Source organism: Camelus dromedarius, chromosome 2, assembly GCF_036321535.1.
Source record: "Camelus dromedarius isolate mCamDro1 chromosome 2, mCamDro1.pat, whole genome shotgun sequence".
NCBI lineage: Eukaryota > Metazoa > Chordata > Mammalia > Artiodactyla > Camelidae > Camelus > Camelus dromedarius.
In genome coordinates this window covers 83,204,733-83,222,047 of record NC_087437.1, presented here as the reverse complement: position 1 = coordinate 83,222,047, position 17,315 = coordinate 83,204,733, and the positions used below count along the sequence as shown (strand labels likewise).

The 17,315-nt window shown below is 32.6% G+C and overlaps 1 protein-coding gene across 1 annotated transcript; it reads left to right on the top strand.

Moving 5' to 3' along the window:
• The first annotated feature begins 867 nt into the window (after positions 1–867).
• LOC116154686 (olfactory receptor 5K3-like) lies at positions 868–1,794 on the top strand. The gene has a single exon (XM_031457480.2). The coding sequence runs from the start codon at positions 868–870 to the stop codon at positions 1,792–1,794; it is 927 nt and encodes a 308-aa protein (XP_031313340.2).
• Positions 1,795–17,315: the final 15,521 nt, after the last annotated feature.

The following is a 17,315-nucleotide window of genomic DNA, read 5'->3' as shown; positions in this document are numbered from 1 at the left end:
AGGAAATTGTGTGTGCACATATAAAAAAAAGCACTGTGGATTGTACAACAGCCATTGCAAACTGTGCTGGGTACATAAGGAATGATTTAGAGTAGAGAAATTGTAAAGCAGAGTGATCTCGGGCATTTGGTTAAAACTTTATTAAGTACCATTATACATATACACTAAGCTTTACATAAAGGAAGAAAGGATCCAAATATATGGTAAAAATCAATAGGAATAATGGCATGCACAAAGTTAGTCTTTAAAGAAACGGGTACGACACTGAGAAAAGGGATGAAAGAGGTAATAATCAATGGATATTTAATTCTTTAGCTCTCTGAGTTTACTTTCTTTAAAACTGACTAGTCCTCTCATTAATCCTTAGTCAACTTCATGAAATTCCTAAGGTATAAATTTAACATATTTGTAGTATAATATTTTCAAACATTCACACCACTGGGAGAGTATATGAACTTTATGCTCAATGAAAAACTGAATGTAGGAAAATTGATATAAAATTTATTTTAAGGATCTTTAATATAAAAACTAAAATTGGCATTATTTAGGAACAGTAAAGCAAATATGAGTACCCTAGATTTATTCACAATACTTGTATAAATTCATAAAGGCAATGGAAGAATCCTTCTTATGAATCTCAAAATAGTCTTGTGAATTCTGAGTTAACAGAGTTGAGGTCATAGAATCTGACATGTTAGGAGAACAAATGTACCCTAGAGTTTTTTGACTGTATCACAGGAGACAAGAAGAGAAGCGTGGAGGAGAAACTATTCTTGTTGTAAAAAGAAAAATTTAAAGGGAAAATTATATATATTCTAATTTAGATCTTACATGTCCATAATTTCTATCTCAACAGACAGCATAAAGATGATGGAGAATAACCACTCCTTGACAACTGAATTTATCCTTGTAGGATTTACAGATCACCCAGAGCTGAGGACTCTTCTATTTCTGGTGTTCCTCACCATCTATCTTATCACTATGGTGGGGAATCTTGGCCTGGTGGCATTGATATTTATGGAGCATCGTCTTCACACACCAATGTACATCTTTCTCGGTAACCTTGCTCTGATGGATTCCCGCTGTTCCTGTGCCATTACTCCCAAGATGTTACAGAATTTCTTTTCTAAGGACAGAATGATTTCTCTCTATGAATGCATGGCACAATTTTATCTTCTCTGTCTTGCTGAAACTGCAGATTGCTTTCTCCTGGCATCAATGGCCTATGATCGTTTTGTGGCCATATGTAACCCACTGCAGTACCACACCATGATGTCAAAGAAACTCTGCATTCAGATGACAACAGGGATCTACATAGCTGGAAACCTGCATTCCATAATTCACATAGGCCTTCTATTTAGGTTAAGGTTCTGTGGGTCTCATCAAATCAATCACTTTTTTTGTGATGTTCTTCCATTATACAGACTCTCCTGTGTTAACCCTTATATCAATGAATTGATGATATGTATCCTTGCAGGGTCAGTTCAGACTTTTACTATTACCATAGTTATAGTCTCTTACCTTTTCATCCTTTTCACAATTTTCAAAATGAAATCCAAAGAGGGAAAAGGCAAAGCCTTATCTACTTGTGCATCCCACTTTCTCTCTGTCTCAATATTCTATGGTTCTCTTGTCTTCATGTACATTCGACCAAATTCAGTTAATGAAGAAGATAAAGATATACCCGTTGCTATTTTTTATACTCTAGTGATTCCTTTATTGAACCCTTTTATTTACAGTCTAAGAAACAAGGAAGTAATAAATGTTATGAAAAAAATTAGGAAGATAACATAATATTCTAAAACAAGTATCACTTCCTATGGATAAATGATTTTAATAAAGATCCTTTTTCAAACTCAAGAAATACTGGGAAAGTGGGAGATGGCCACTTTGCATATAAAGTATTAAATTTCTAAAACATGATGGTGTATGAGTCAAATAAATAAGTTCAGAACGGAGAGATTCTGCTAAAATGTAAATGTATTACAAAATCTAAGTTACTAGGTTCCACCATGGGTGAACTAAATAATTACTAGATTACTAAATAATTAATAGAGGTAATACATGATTCAGCAATCCTACCTGGGCATATATCCAAGAAGATGAAAATTCTAATTCCAAAAGATACATGCAACCCAATGTTCACAGTAGCACTACTTAAAATAGCCAAGTCATGGAAGCAACCCAAGTTCGTAGCAACAGACAATTTGTCCAAGAAGAATTGTTATATGTGTATACACACACACACACACATACACACAACAGAATATTACTCAGCCATAAACAAGAATGAAATAATGCCATTTATAGTGAAATGCCACTGACACTTGCACTAACATGGATGGACCTAAAAAATATTATTTTAAGTGAAGTTAGTCAGAGAAAGACAAGTATTGTATGATATTACTTACATGTGGAGTCTAAAAAAAATGACAACTGAATCTATATACAAAGCAGAAACAGACTCACAGAAATAGAAAACAAATTTATAGTTACCAAAAGGGAAAGGGGGGGATAAATTGGGAGTATGGGATTAAAAAATACAAACTACTATACATAAATAAGATAAGCAACAGGATTTACTGTACAGCATAGGTAAATATATTCAATATTTTGTAGTAACCTACAATGGAAAATAATCTTAAAAATATATATATATATAAAAACTGAAAAAGTCTCTGTACATTGGTGATTTATCATTCTGTAGTTTGAAGATAATTCTATTTATATGGACATCCCTAGAATTAGAAATACCATTAACCTGATTTCAATGAAAAGTACTAACATATGCTGAGCACTAGCAAAAAGTTGCAAGTACTATTCAAGAATAAATCAGGCAGAATATAGTAAAAATTTAAATATCTAAACAAAAAATGTTTATTGATCCTTATATGTGCAAGTATGAAAGAAAAAATTCACTCAGAACCTACCATCTGTTAGGCACTAATCTAGACTTTTCATATATATTACCTACCAATTTAATACACATAATTTTTCACCCTTTTCAACAAAGACTCATACTTGGAAATATTGAGGAACTTGCCCAAGTTCATCCAGGTCATCCAGACTGAGCTAGAATTTGAATCAATACTGCTTTTTCCTCACATGCTTGGGAGTTCAGAAAATGGAGGTCCTTGTAGCCTGGAGTATTTAGGTCTTAAGTAGCCTCAGAAGTAAACTGTGCCTTTAAAAATAAAATTGGTATTTGGAGAACAATAGGAATGGGTATGACCAGAGTCTATGTTTATGGCAATGAGTGTGGCACTGGGAGTTGGGGATGAGGGACAGGAACAATGGCACAAAGTCAGAAAGTGGACAAACCTAACAGTGAGAGCTGTTGGTGAATGTGGGGGGAAAAAGTTAAAAGCAGATCAGGTTACTGAGTCTCTTAAATGCCACCTTAAGAAATCTAAATTTATCTTAGAAGCATCAAAAACTAAAGTCTTCTTAAATGCCACATTAAGAAATCTAAATTTATCTTAGAAGCATCAAAAACTAAAGTCTTCCTGGAACAAAGAAATACATATCTTTCAGAAGCCTGATCTAGTAATTGATTGGAAAGCCCTGAAGCAAGGAAACTAAATTCAATTCTTCATGTATTAGATAAGGAGAACTGAAACTGAAGAATACTCTAAAAGGAGAGGAGTGCACAGATATAAGCAACATTCAAAGAAAAAAGTAAGAAATTGTAACTGTTGGATAATAAAATGAAGATCTATCTCTTCCTGTGAGTATGAAACATGTCATAACTGATTTCATATCACCAATACTTAATAAGGAACCTGACATAGTTGGCCATTCAATAAATGTTCCCTTCAATAAGTGTTAATATAATTAAGTAATTATGTAATAGGCTTATTATTTTTATTTTTAATGAATTCATAAATACATATATTTTAATTTCTTGGTTTTAATCATTAACATTATAAATACCGATAGATTTAATCCACATAAACAAAACTCTTTATGGTCCTAAGACATTTTATGAGCAAAAGGGAATTTAGATACCAAAAATTTGGAGGAGCTCTGAATTACATAAATGTTGCACATTCTGTATCCACCCTCTATTTTACTGGATATTTTTAGTTTTCAGACTTGCATGCATAGATTTTGTTTCCCTTTTCTAAGGGTATCACAATTTTTGTTAAGTATTTCTGCACCACCCACCCCAATCCTGGCAACACTGAATCCCAGAGGTCTGTTAAGGGAAGAATGTGTGATTTATTTGGGTCCAATGAGACAAAAGAAATGATTTTCTGAAAGTTTCTGGGAAATATGTATCCTTTATTTGAAAAGATCCACAAAATAGGTAGCAGTTTCTCCCTCTGAATTTCATGGTGTGTGGATATGAAATCTGGCACAGTCTATGTCAATCTTGCCATTTAGAGGGGAAGCAGCCTGGAGATGAAGTCAATACATGAAGAAGGGCATAACTGAGGGAATCATGGAGAAACAGACCCAGAGTCACTGGAATAAACTATTCCTGTGGTTTATAATCCAATAGATCTTCTTACTGCTTAAGCTTGTTTGAAAAAGATGCTTTATTTGCAAATGAATAAATATTAACTGAAATATACATGTCTCCTGCTTTATCTCTCATTTTTTAATTGAAGCATCATCAAGTATAATTTCTGGTGTACAGCATAATGTTTCATCATACATATGCATACATATATTCATTTTCATATTCTTTTTCATTCAGGTTACTACAAGATATTGAATATAGTTCCCTGTGCTATATACAAGAAATTTGTTTTTTATCTATTTTAAATTAATCCTCACTCTTTAACTTTTCATCTGCATCCATTCAACTATTCAGCACATTTATTTGGTTTTACTTTTGCTGCATTATTTTAATTTCCCATAATTGCACTCTAAAAATATGAGGGGCAGAGATGTTCCATAATTTACCCACAGAAATACTAAGGTAAAGTTCAGGAACCAAACCCAGGCTATCTGGCTCCAGATCCCATGTTCTTAACCACTAATTTGTACTATATATATAACATAGCATAAAGAAGAACAAGTGGCATGAGAGGATAAGTTTCAAGAATTTAAGCTGTTAAGTGGGCAGAGGAATGGAGCAGAGATTCAAGAAAGATGTGGATTAATGACACTTTCCTCCAAATGTATTTTGAAAAGTTTCAAACCTAAAGAAAAACCGAGAAAATATCCATGTATTTTTTAAACTAAGATTTAAAAATTGTTATACATTTAGTACAATTAATCCATTTAATTTGTATACATGTGTATGCGTGTACATGATGAATAGCAGTTTCCCTATAAACACTTCAACATACATCTCAAAAGAACGAAGACATTTCTTACATTATCAGAATATCATTATCACCAAGAAATTTAACATCACCTAATAATAAAAAGTTCACAATCAATTTTTTCCAATTTTGCCAAAATTAGCCTCTATAGTGATTTATTTTCTTAATCAAGAATTCAATTAAAAGCCACTATGTACATTCAGTTTTTATTATTATTTAGTCTCTTTTAATCAAGAAGGATCTTCTGCATTTTTTTTCCTTTCATGACATTTAAATTCTCAAATAGTCAGGTCACATGTCATGTAAAATATCCCACAATCTGCTATTTTATAACGTTCCCTCATGATTAATTCCAATTAAATATTTCAGCAATAATAGGTGTAATATGTTTTCCTTCTTGCTTCATGAGATCTGTTAACATCAATTTGTCTTGTTACTGGGGATGCTGACTTCGATAACTTGGTTAAGGCAATGTCTATCAGATATTTCCACAGTAGAGATAACTTGCTTCCTTGCTAATTAAAATCTCATGTGTAGTGTGATACATTGAACCATGTGAATTTCCTGTTCATTAATAACTTTGCATAAATGTTTTGAGCATCTAATCACAATCTTTGCTTGAAACAATTACTATATTTGAAGGTGGAAAACTGATGGTTATTTTCCCTCCAGTGTATCACCTGGCTTCATTCTGAAAAGAAGAGCTTTAACTCAAAGCCTTTTTCTTTAAATACATTTTTTAAATTTTATAACAGTTTTAGATTTGTAGACAATAACAAAGATAGAGAGTTCCCATATATCACACACCCATTTTCCCATATCATTAATATATTACATTAGTGTGGTACCTTAGTTATACTTAAAGAACCAGTAAGGTTACATTATGATGAACTCTGTACTCTGTGCAGATTTCCATTTTTTTTTAACCTCATAGCCTCCTGCTCCAGAATCCCATTCAGGATAGCACATTGTATTCAGTCATCATTACTCCTTAGGTCTCTCTGAGCTGACAGTTTCTCAAACATTCTTTGTTTTCATATCCTTGTAAGTTTTGAGGAATACTAATTGCACATTTTGTAGACTGTCTCTCACCTGAGATTTCCCTGATGTTTTACATACGATTAGACGGAGGTGAGGTTTTGGAAGGAAGAGCACAGGGATAAATTGTCATTTTCACCATATTATTTCAGCGGTAAATACTACCTTTATGACTTGTAACTCTTGATGACTTTGACCACAAGGCTGAGGGACTGTTTGCCAGGTTTCTCCACTCTTTCTTCAAAAGTTACTTCTAAACGTCTCTAAAGTTACTCTTTCTTCTCTTTCCTGTGTCTTATATTTCAGGAAGTCAGTATGCACAGCCCACACGTAGAGAGGAGCTATGTATGCACCACGTACTTGGGGCAAAATATCTACTTAAATTAGTTGGAATTCTTCTGCACAGATTTTTCTATTCACCTAATGTATTATATGTTCAATCATTTATTTACATTACTACAGATGCATGGATATTTATTTTTTTATTTGAGATATAATCAAGTACTACCTTTTTAATTTTTTTTTTTTTTTTTTGCTCAAATCATTCTAGCTTTGACCATTGGGAGCTGTTTCCTTTGGCTCCAGTATCCCTTTGACATACTCCTATCCACAGTGTATATGCGGTAGTTTTTGTTTGTTTAGCTTTTTGTTGTTGTTGTTGTTGTTGTTGTTGTTGTTTTTAACTCTCTGGCATTACAAGATGCTCCAGGGTCATCTTATATAATTCCTGCTCTAGTCCTAGAATCAGACATTTCTCCAAAAACCTCTAGTCCCTATTATTGGATAACGGTATTAGATGGGATTTCAAAATTGTAGAATAGACTACACTGTATAGCACAGGGAAATATACACAAAATGTTATGATAACTCACAGAGAAAAAAATGTGACAATGAGTGTGTATATGTCCATGAATAACTGAAAAATTGTGCTGAACACTGGAATTTGACACAACATTGTAAAATGATTATAAATCAATAAAAAATGTTAAAAAAAAAATGATACAGGCAATAGGTATGCTACCTGCTTGTGCATTGTCTTTGCTTCAAGGCCCACACAACTGGCAGAGTGATATGTGTGTATTTTTTGCTGTTTTACATTCCTGTCAGTGGTTGATATTTCTTTCTATTTTAATCATTCTTTTAGGTATCACATTAATGCTTTTATTTAAAATTCTCTAATGACAAATAATTGTTGAATACCTTTTCACATGCTTGTTTTTCATCTGTACTTCATATTTGGTAAGATGCCTCTTCAGATCTTTGGCCCATTTTTTTAAATTGGAGAGTTGCTTGTTGATTTTTCAGCATTTGTATATTTTTATGAAAGTCCCTTATCAGAATGTTTTGCAAATATTTTCTCACAGTCCTTGGTTTGTCTGTTAATACTTTAAAAGTATCTTTCATAGAGTTGAAGTCATTAATTTTATTATAACTTAAACTTAGTTTTTTCTTTCATAGACTGTGTTTTTTGTTTTGTACCTAAATTTCATCATCATCCAGAAGACTACATAAATTTTCCATGTTTTCCTGTCGAAGTTTTATAGCATTTCATTTTACATTTAGATCTATGGTCTATTTGGGGTTAAATTTAATAAAATGTGTAGAGTTGGCACCTAGGTTATTGCAGATGGAGGTCCAATTGTTCCAGGACCATTTATGAAAAGACCATCCTTTATTCATTGAATTGTCCTTTGCTCCTTTGTCAAAGATCAGATGTGTTTGTCTGGATCATTTCTGGGCTATTTTGTTCCCTTGTGTGTCTAGTCGTTCTAAAACTCCCTGATGTATTTATTACTGTAGTTCTAGAGTCAGGCTTGCATTCAAGTAATGTGAGTCCTTCAGTTGTATTCTTCTTCCTCTTCAGTATTTTATTGGATATTTCTGTCTTATGCCTTTCAATACAAACATTAGAACCAGTTTTTCAATTATGAATAATGCTGCTCTGAAGATTCATATGTTTGTGTATGGACATATGTTTTCATTTCTCTTGTGTATATACCTTGGGGTGGAAATGCAGGGTCACAGATATAGTAAATTTTTTGTACCATTTTCAGAAACTCCTATACTGTTTTCCAAAGTAGCTCCACCATTTTACATTCCCAACATGAGTGCGTGAGGCTTTCAATTATGCCACATCAGCAACAGTACTTGTGACTACTGTTGGCCTTTTTTATGACAGCTTTATATTTCATGTAAAGTGGTATCCTACTGTGGGTTTCACTGATTTCCTAGGCTAATAATGTTGAGCATCTTGTCATGAACTATTGACCTGCATCTTCTTTGGAGAAATGACTATTCAGAATCCTTTGCCATTTTTGTCATGGGGTAATTTGTGATTTTATTACTGAGTTGTAAGAGTCCTTTCTATTTTCTACATACAAGTTCATTTTCAATTTTATGATTTCCATATATTTTCTCTCACTCTGTTAGTTGTCTTTCTTGATGGCAGCCTCTGAAGCAAAAAGGGCTCAATTCTGAAGAAGTCTAGTTTGTTTAACATATTGCCTGTGCTCCTGGTGTCATATTCAAGCAACAATTGCACAATACAATGTCATAAATATTTACACCTATGTTTTTCTTCAGAGTTTTATAGATTTAGCTTTCACTCTTTAGGAACTTAATACAATATATGTTAACTTTTGTTTAGGTTTGGAAGCAGGGGTTCAACATCACTCTTTCGCATGTGGATATCTCATTGCCCCAGGACAATTTGCTGAAGAGACTATTCTTTCCCCCATTTAAATTATCTGGCTTTCTTGTCAAAAAATCAACTGCCCATAATTAGAGGGTACATTTCAGGAACCTCATCTGTTTTCCATTGATCTATAATGTTGAGCTTTGTGCCATTACCAAACTGTTTTGATTATTGTATGTTTCAAACAGGTTTTGAAATCAGAAGTATGAGTTCCACTGCTTTATTCTTCTTATTCAAGACTGTATTGGCTGTCTGGAGTCCCTATGAGTTATAGGATTAACTTAACAGTTTCTATAAAGAAGCAAGCTGGGATTTTCAGTTATTACCTTGCATCTGTAGATCAATTTGAGGTGCATTGTCATTTTAACAGTATCAAGTCTTCTGATCCATGAACACAAGATGTCTTTCCATTTATTTCTACATCCTTGAATTTCTTTCAACAATGTATTATAGCTTTCAGTATAAGTTTTGTACTTCTTTTCTTAGATGTGTTCCTAAGTATTTCCTCTTTGATGCTACCAAAAAGGGGATTCTTTTCAAAATTTTCTTTTGGTTGCTCATGGCAAAGAGACAAAACACAATCAATACACATATATTAATCTGGTTTCCTGCAAGCTTGCCAACTTGTTTATTAGTTCCAACAGTTTTTTAAGTTGCCTCGTTAGGATTTTTTATGTACAAGATTATGTTATCTGCAGAAACAGGTACATTTTTCACTTCTTCCTTTCCATACTGAATGCCTTTCACCCCATATCTTGCCCAGCTGATCTGCACAGAAATTTCAACAATGTTGACTAGTAATGGCAAGAGCAGATATCCTCATCTTTATCTCAAGTTGGTAGGAAACTTTTCTGTCTTTTATCACTGAGTATGTTAGCTGTGAGTTTTTTAATAAGCGTCTTTTGTCAGGATTCATGAGTTCTATTCTATTTCTACTTTTTTTCTTTTTTTTAATAATGGAAGGGTGTTAAAATTTTGTGAAGCATTTTTCTTTCTCTTTGGAGATGCTGACATAGTTGTCCTTTTGTCTCTTGATATGATTTTATTTGATTCCTTTTTTTGAAGGTTAAATCACCTTGCATTCATGAAATAAAATTCACTTGGTTGTTATGTATAATCATTTTTTATATGTTGCTGGATTTAATAGTATTTTTAGAATTTTGCATGTATATTCATAACACATATTGGTTTAGAGTTTCCTCATGATTTATTTGTCAGGCTTTGGTAAGAGAATAAATTTGTATTTATTTCTGTGGTATCAGTTGTTACTTCTCCTCTTTAATTTCTTATTTCATTTATTTGGGTCCTGCATCTTCTCAGTGAACCTGGTGAATACAATTGTTTGTTAATTTTGTTTTCTTTTCAGAAAACAGCTCTTAGTTTTACTGACCTTTTCTATTCTTTTTCCTGTTCTATTTTATTTATTTCATTTCTGATTTTATCATTACCTTCCTTCTGCTCACTTTCAGGTTTATTCTTTCTTTCTAATTCTTTAAGGTGGTAGGTTAGGTTGTTTATTTGAGATTTCCTTGATTCTGGAAGGCCTGTATTGCTATGAACTTCCCTCTTACTTGGTTTTACTGCACTCCACAGATTTTTTAAAGCTGTGTTTTCATTTTCATTTGTTTTGAATTATTTTCTGATTTCTCTTTTAATTTCATCATTAAACGTTTGGCTTTTGAGTAGCATGTCATTTAGTCTCCATTTGTTTCTTCTTTTCCTGTTTTTTCTTTCTGTGGGTGATTTCTCATTTCAAAACATTTTGGCCAGAAAACATGCTTGAAATAATTTTTATCTTCTTAAACTTGTTGAGACTTGTTTTGTGACCTAGTATTTGGCCTATCTTAGAGGATGGTACATGCACAATTGAAATGAATGTGTTTTCAGCTTTTCTACATGTAGTGTCCTATAGATATGATTTAGGTCCAATGTGTCTATTGTGTCATTTAGGACCTCTGTTGCATTATTTATTTTCTGTCTAGATAATCTGTCCATTGATGTCAATGGGGTGTTAAAAGCCTCCTACTACTATGATATTGTGAATTTCTCCCTTTATATCTGTTAGTATTTGTCTTATATATTTAGAATCCATTACTGGGTGCATTTATGCTAACAAGTGTAATATCCTCTTCTTGTATTGATCCATTTATCATTATATAATGCTCTTCATTGTCTTTCATTATGGCCTTTGTTTTAAAGGACTGTTCGCTTTTAAGCTATTGAGTTATATGTATATTTGGATATTTTGGATCTTAGCCCCTTATCAGTAATATTATTTTCAATTATCTTCTCCCATTCAGTAGGTTGCCTTTTCATTTTGTTCATGGTTTCCTTTGCTGTGCAGAAGTTTTTCAGTTTGATATAGTCCCACTTGCTTATTTTTACTTTTGTTGCTTTTGCTTTTGGTGTCAGATTAAAAAATCTTTGCCATGACTTATGTCATGAAGCTGATGACCTATGTTTTCATCTAGGAGTTTTGTGTTGTCAGGTCCTATGTTCAAGTCTTTAATTCACTTAGAGTTAATTTTTCTATATGATACAAAATAGTGCTCCAATTTTATTCTCTTCTATGTGGCTGTCCAGGTTTCTCAGTGACAGTAATTAAAAAAAAACTGTCCTTTCCCCATTCTATATTCTTGGCTCCTTCATCATAAATTAATTATAACATATATGCATAGGTTTATTTCTGGGCTCTCTATTCAGTTCCATTGATTTATGTGTCTCTTTTATGCCAATATGCTGTTTTAATTACCGTAGCTTTGTAATACAGTTTGAAATTAGGGAGAGCGATGCCCCTGGCTTTGTTATTTTTTCTCAATATTGCTTTGAGAAATACTGCTTTTTTCCTTATTGTTTTCTGTATATCTCATGTATTTTTGTTCATCTAATTTTCTAATGCTTCATTAAGTGAGTATTTCCTAATGTAACATTTTAATTTCTTTAATAATTCACTCTTTCTAAATATCATATTATATCTTATCACATTTATATTGTATAGTTTTCTGTGATTGCTCTAGGGTTTAAACATACATCCTACCAGAATCAGCATCCAATTTATACTAGCTTAACTCCAGCAATATATAAAAATGTTACACCTATATAACTCTTTTTACTTTCTTCCATTTTGTGGTATTAGTGTTATAACATATTATAGGTATTAATGTTTGAGACATATACAATATTATAATTTTCACTTTACAAATCTGTTGACATTTCCTTAGACCAATACATTTTGTTACAACTAACCTTCTTTGTGAGTTATTAGTAAATATATTGCACACATATTACATTTCTGTATGATACAAGTCTGAGATTTTATTATATACATATTATTTTTTGCAAATTGGTTTTTAAATGAATCATGTGAAAAAAATTAAAACAGGCATTTAAGGTGAGAAGGGTATAGCTCAAGTGGTAGAGTACATGCTTAGCATGCATGAAATCCCAGGTTCAATCCTCAGTACCTCTTCTAAAAATAAATAAACCAAATTACTTCTCCTGCCCTGCCCACCCCCACCAAAAAATAGGCATTTAAACCATTATAATTGCTTAGTTATTTTACTAATGCTCTTTGGCTTTTTGCATGGATTTGAATTACTTCCTGTGCTACTTGCTTTCAGCTTGTAAATTTTCTTTAAATGTTCTTTAAATGTTCCCATAAGGTACATCTGCTAGCAACAGATTCTCTGTCCGTGTTTATCTGAGTAAATTTTCAATTTGTATTTATTTTTGAAATATAGATTTACTGGACATGAGATTCTTGTTTGACAACGTTATTTTCTCCCTGAGCACTACAAATATGTTATCCAACTGCTTTTAGCCTAAATTGTTTCTACTCAGAAGTCAGCGTTAAACTACTTGGGGTTCCCCAATAATTGATGGGTGATTTTCCCCTTGCTGTTTTCAAGGTTTTCTGTCTTTGAGTTTCAGCAGTATTACTATTATGTATTTCTTTATTAATATGCTTGCATTTTATATTTTGAATATCTTAAACACCCTGCATATGTAAGTTATGGTTTTGCAATAAATTTGGTAAGTTTTATCCCATTATTTCTTCAAAGTATTTGTTCTGCTTCTTTCTCACTTTCTTCTCTTCCTGGTACTCCTATATGCATATGCTGATGCATTTAGTGGCGTCCCTCATTTTTCTGATACTCTGTTGATTTTTCTTCATTCTTCTCTCTCTGTATCTTTTGAATTGCATAATCCCTATTAATATAGCTTCAAGTTAACTCATTCTACCTTTTGTCAGTTCAAATCTACACATGAGAAGTTGGTTGCCAAGATGGTGGAATAGGAAGACTCTAAAACCCACCTCATCCCATGGGCACACCAAAATTACAACCATATAAATATAAAGTGTTCATGAAAATGGCCAGAAGCCTAGCAAAAAAGATATTCTAAAGCTAAAGATATGAAGAAGGAAGCACACTGAAGTGGATATAAGAGGAGGAAATGCAGTAGAGTCAAGACCCATACCTTAGGTGGGTGACCCTTACATGGGAGGATATTTGCAATCGCATAGGTTGTCTCTAAGAGGGAGGAGTCTCAGTTCCACATTGGGCTCCTGGAAAGTCCTGCACCAGGAAGATGAGTAGATCTAAAGACACACACAAAATTAAAGTGAGGGGATAGGAAAAAGGTACTCTATACCAATTGAAATGAAAAGGAAGCAAAGCTTGCACCAGACAAAACAGACTTTAAAACAGACTGCAACAAGAGAGAAAGAAGAACATTTCACAATGACCAAGGCATTAATCATATAACAAGATATAACAATTGTACATATTTATACATACAACATAGGAACACCTAAATATATGAAGCATATCTTAACAAACATAAAGGGATAAATTGACAATGACATAATAATAAGGGACTTCAACACTCCAATTACATCAATGTAGAGATCATCCAGACAAATAATCAATAAGGAAAGACTGCTCTTAAACAACATATTAGACCAAATGGATCTAACATATTTATATAAAACAACTCATCCAAAAGTAGTAGAGGACACAATCTTCTCAAGTGCACATGAAACATTTCCTGGATAGATCACATGCTAGGCAGTAAAAATAGCCTTGGTATATTTAAGAAAATTAGAATCATATCAAGCATCTTTTCCTCACACAAGGCAATGAGATGACAAAGCAACTACATGAAAAAACTGCAGAAAACACAAATAAAAAAGGCTAAACAATATGCTACTAAAAACCCAAAGGGTCACTGAAAAAAATTAAAGAACAAATGAAAAACATCTAGATATAAACGAAATTTAAAACACAATGATCCAAAAATCTATGGTATGCAGCAAAAGCAGCTTAGAGGAACATTTATATTCATACACACCTACCTCAGGAAGCAAGAAAAATCTCAAATAAACAACCTAACCCTACACCTAGAGAAATTAGAAAAAGAACGAACAAGTCCAAAGTGAGTAGAAGGAAATAAATTATAAAGATCAGAGCAGAAAGAAATGAAATAGAGACTAAAATACAATGGAGATGACCGGTGAGATTAAGACCTGGTTCACTGAAAAAAATACACAAAAATGATGAAGCTTAGTCAGAGTCATAAAGAAAAAAAAGCAAAAATCAATAAAATCAGAAATGAAAAGGGAAAAGTTAAAATTAACACAACAGAAATAGAAATCATAAGAAATCACTATGAACAATCATATACCAATCAAATGGACAACCAAGAATAAATGTACAAAGCTAGAAATGTACAATCTACCAGGACTGAACTATGAAAAATATGAATAGAGCAATAACTAGTAATGAAATTGAATCAGTAATTTAAAAATTCCCAGCAACAGGAGTCCAGATCAGAAGGTTTCTTGGGTGAATTCTACCCAACATTTAGAGAAGACTTAACATCTATTCTTCTCAAACTATTTCAAAAAAATTGCAGGGGAAGAAATGCTTCCAAACTCATTCCGTAGGCCAGAATTACCCCAATACTGAAACCAGACAAAGATACCATATAAAATGAAGAATTACAGGTCAATAACACTGATGAACTAAATGCAAAAAATCCTCAATAAAACAGCACATCCGTTTGAGTTTATATAATTTGAGACTATCTATATAGTTTGACTCTATATGATTACCAGTCTAAAGCAAAGAGATATATAAATGGGTAAACATATTTGAAAAAACAAGGTAACCACAAATCAAAAGCATAAAATAGAATCACAAAGCCCAAAAAGAAAAGAAATAAAGCTAATACAAAAGAAAATTATCAAATCACACACACAAAGAAAGGAACAAAGAAGAAATACAAAATCAGCTGGAAAACAAAGTATAAAATCGCAATAAACACACATTTATCAATAGTAACCATAAATGTCAATGCACTAAATTCTCCAAACAAACAACACAGAGTGGCAGACTGGATAATAAAGCAAGACCCTACAATATGCTGCATACAAGACACCCACTTTAGGGAAAGAACACATAGATTGAAAGTGAGAGAACAGAAAAAGATATAGCATGCAAATGGAAATGACAAGAAAGCAGGGGTACCAATACTCATATAAGACAAAATAGACTTTAAAACAAAGGCCATACAGAAAGATAAAGAAGGACACAATATAATGATAAAAGCAACAATAAAAGAAGAGGCTACTACACTTGCTAACATATATTCACCCAATATAGAAGTACCCAAATAGAGAAAACAAATACTAACAAATATAAAGAGAGAAATTAGTGGGAATACAATAATAGTAAGAGACTTTGACACCCCACTAACATCACTGGACAGGACTTCCAGACAGAAAAGTAGTAAGGCAATGGAGACACTACATGGCACAATGGAACAGTTAGACTTAATTTATATTTTTAGGACACTACATCTCCAAAAAACAGAATATACATTCCTTTCAATTTCACATGAAACATTCTCTAGGATATACCATATACTCAGACACAAAAGAATTCTCAACAAACTTAAGAGGACAGAAATTATTTCAAACATCTTTTCTGACCACAATGGCATGAAACTAAAAATAAAACACAGAAAGAAAAATAAGAAGAAAATGACTGCATGGAGACTAAACAACATGCTACTAAAAAACCAATGGATCTATGATGAAATCAAAGACGAAATTTAAAAATACCATGAGGCCAATGACAATGAAAACACAACCACACACAATCTATGGGATGCAGTAAAAGAGTACTACAAGGGAAGTTCATAGTGATAAAAGCCTTCCTCAAAAAATAACAATCTCAAATAAACAACCAAGCCTACCATCTAAAAAAAAATAGAAAAAGAAGAACAAACAAAATCCAAAGTCACCAGAAGGAAAGAAATAATAAAGATCAGAGAGGAAATAAACGAAACAGAAATTTTGAGAACAATAAGAAAAAATCAATCAAAACAAGAACTGGTTTTTTGAAAGAGTAAACAAAATCAACAAACCTCTGGCCAGGCTCACCCAAGAAGAAAAGAGAGAGGACACAAACAAAATAAAAAAAGAAAATGGAGAAATTACAAACACCACCACAAAAATACAAAGAAATCATAAGAGAATACTATGAACAACTATATGGAAACAAGCCGGACAATTATAGGCCAATATTGCTGATGAACATAGATTCAACAATTCTCAACAAAATATTAGCAAACAGAATTCAACAACACATAAAAAAGATCACACACTATGATGAAGTTGGATTCATACCAGGGACACAAGAATGGTTCAACATATGTATCAATCAATATGATACACCACATCAACAAAAGAAAGGACAAAAATCACATGATCATCTCAATAGACGTAGAAAAAGCATTTGATAAACTTCACCACCCACTTATAATAAAAACTCTTACCAAAGTGGGTATAGAGGGAACATATCTCAACATAATAAAAGCTATTTATGACAAACCCACTGTCAACATAATACTCAACAGTGAAAAGCTGAAAGCCTTCTTGCTAAAATCTGGAACAAGACAACGATGTCCACTATCAGCACTTCTATTCAACATAGTATTGGAAATCCTAATCTTAGTAATCATACAATAAAAATAAGATGGATCCAAATCGGAAGAGAAGAGGTACAATTGTCACTATATGCAGATGACATGATACTATGCATAGAAAACCCAAAAGCTCCACACAAAACCTACTAGAACTGATAAAATAATTCAGCAAGCTAGCAGGATACAAGAGTAACAAACAGAAGTCAGTTGCATTTATTTACACTAACAATGAAATATCAGTAAAGGAAAGCACAGAAACAATCCTTTCTAAAATTGCATCAAAAAACAAAATGCAATACTTAGGAAGGAACCTA

What these genes read in the sequence shown, in the direction of transcription:
- LOC116154686 (XM_031457480.2), top strand. Translation starts at nt 868, where the DNA reads ATGATGGAGAATAACCACTCCTTGACAACTGAATTTATCCTTGTAGGA.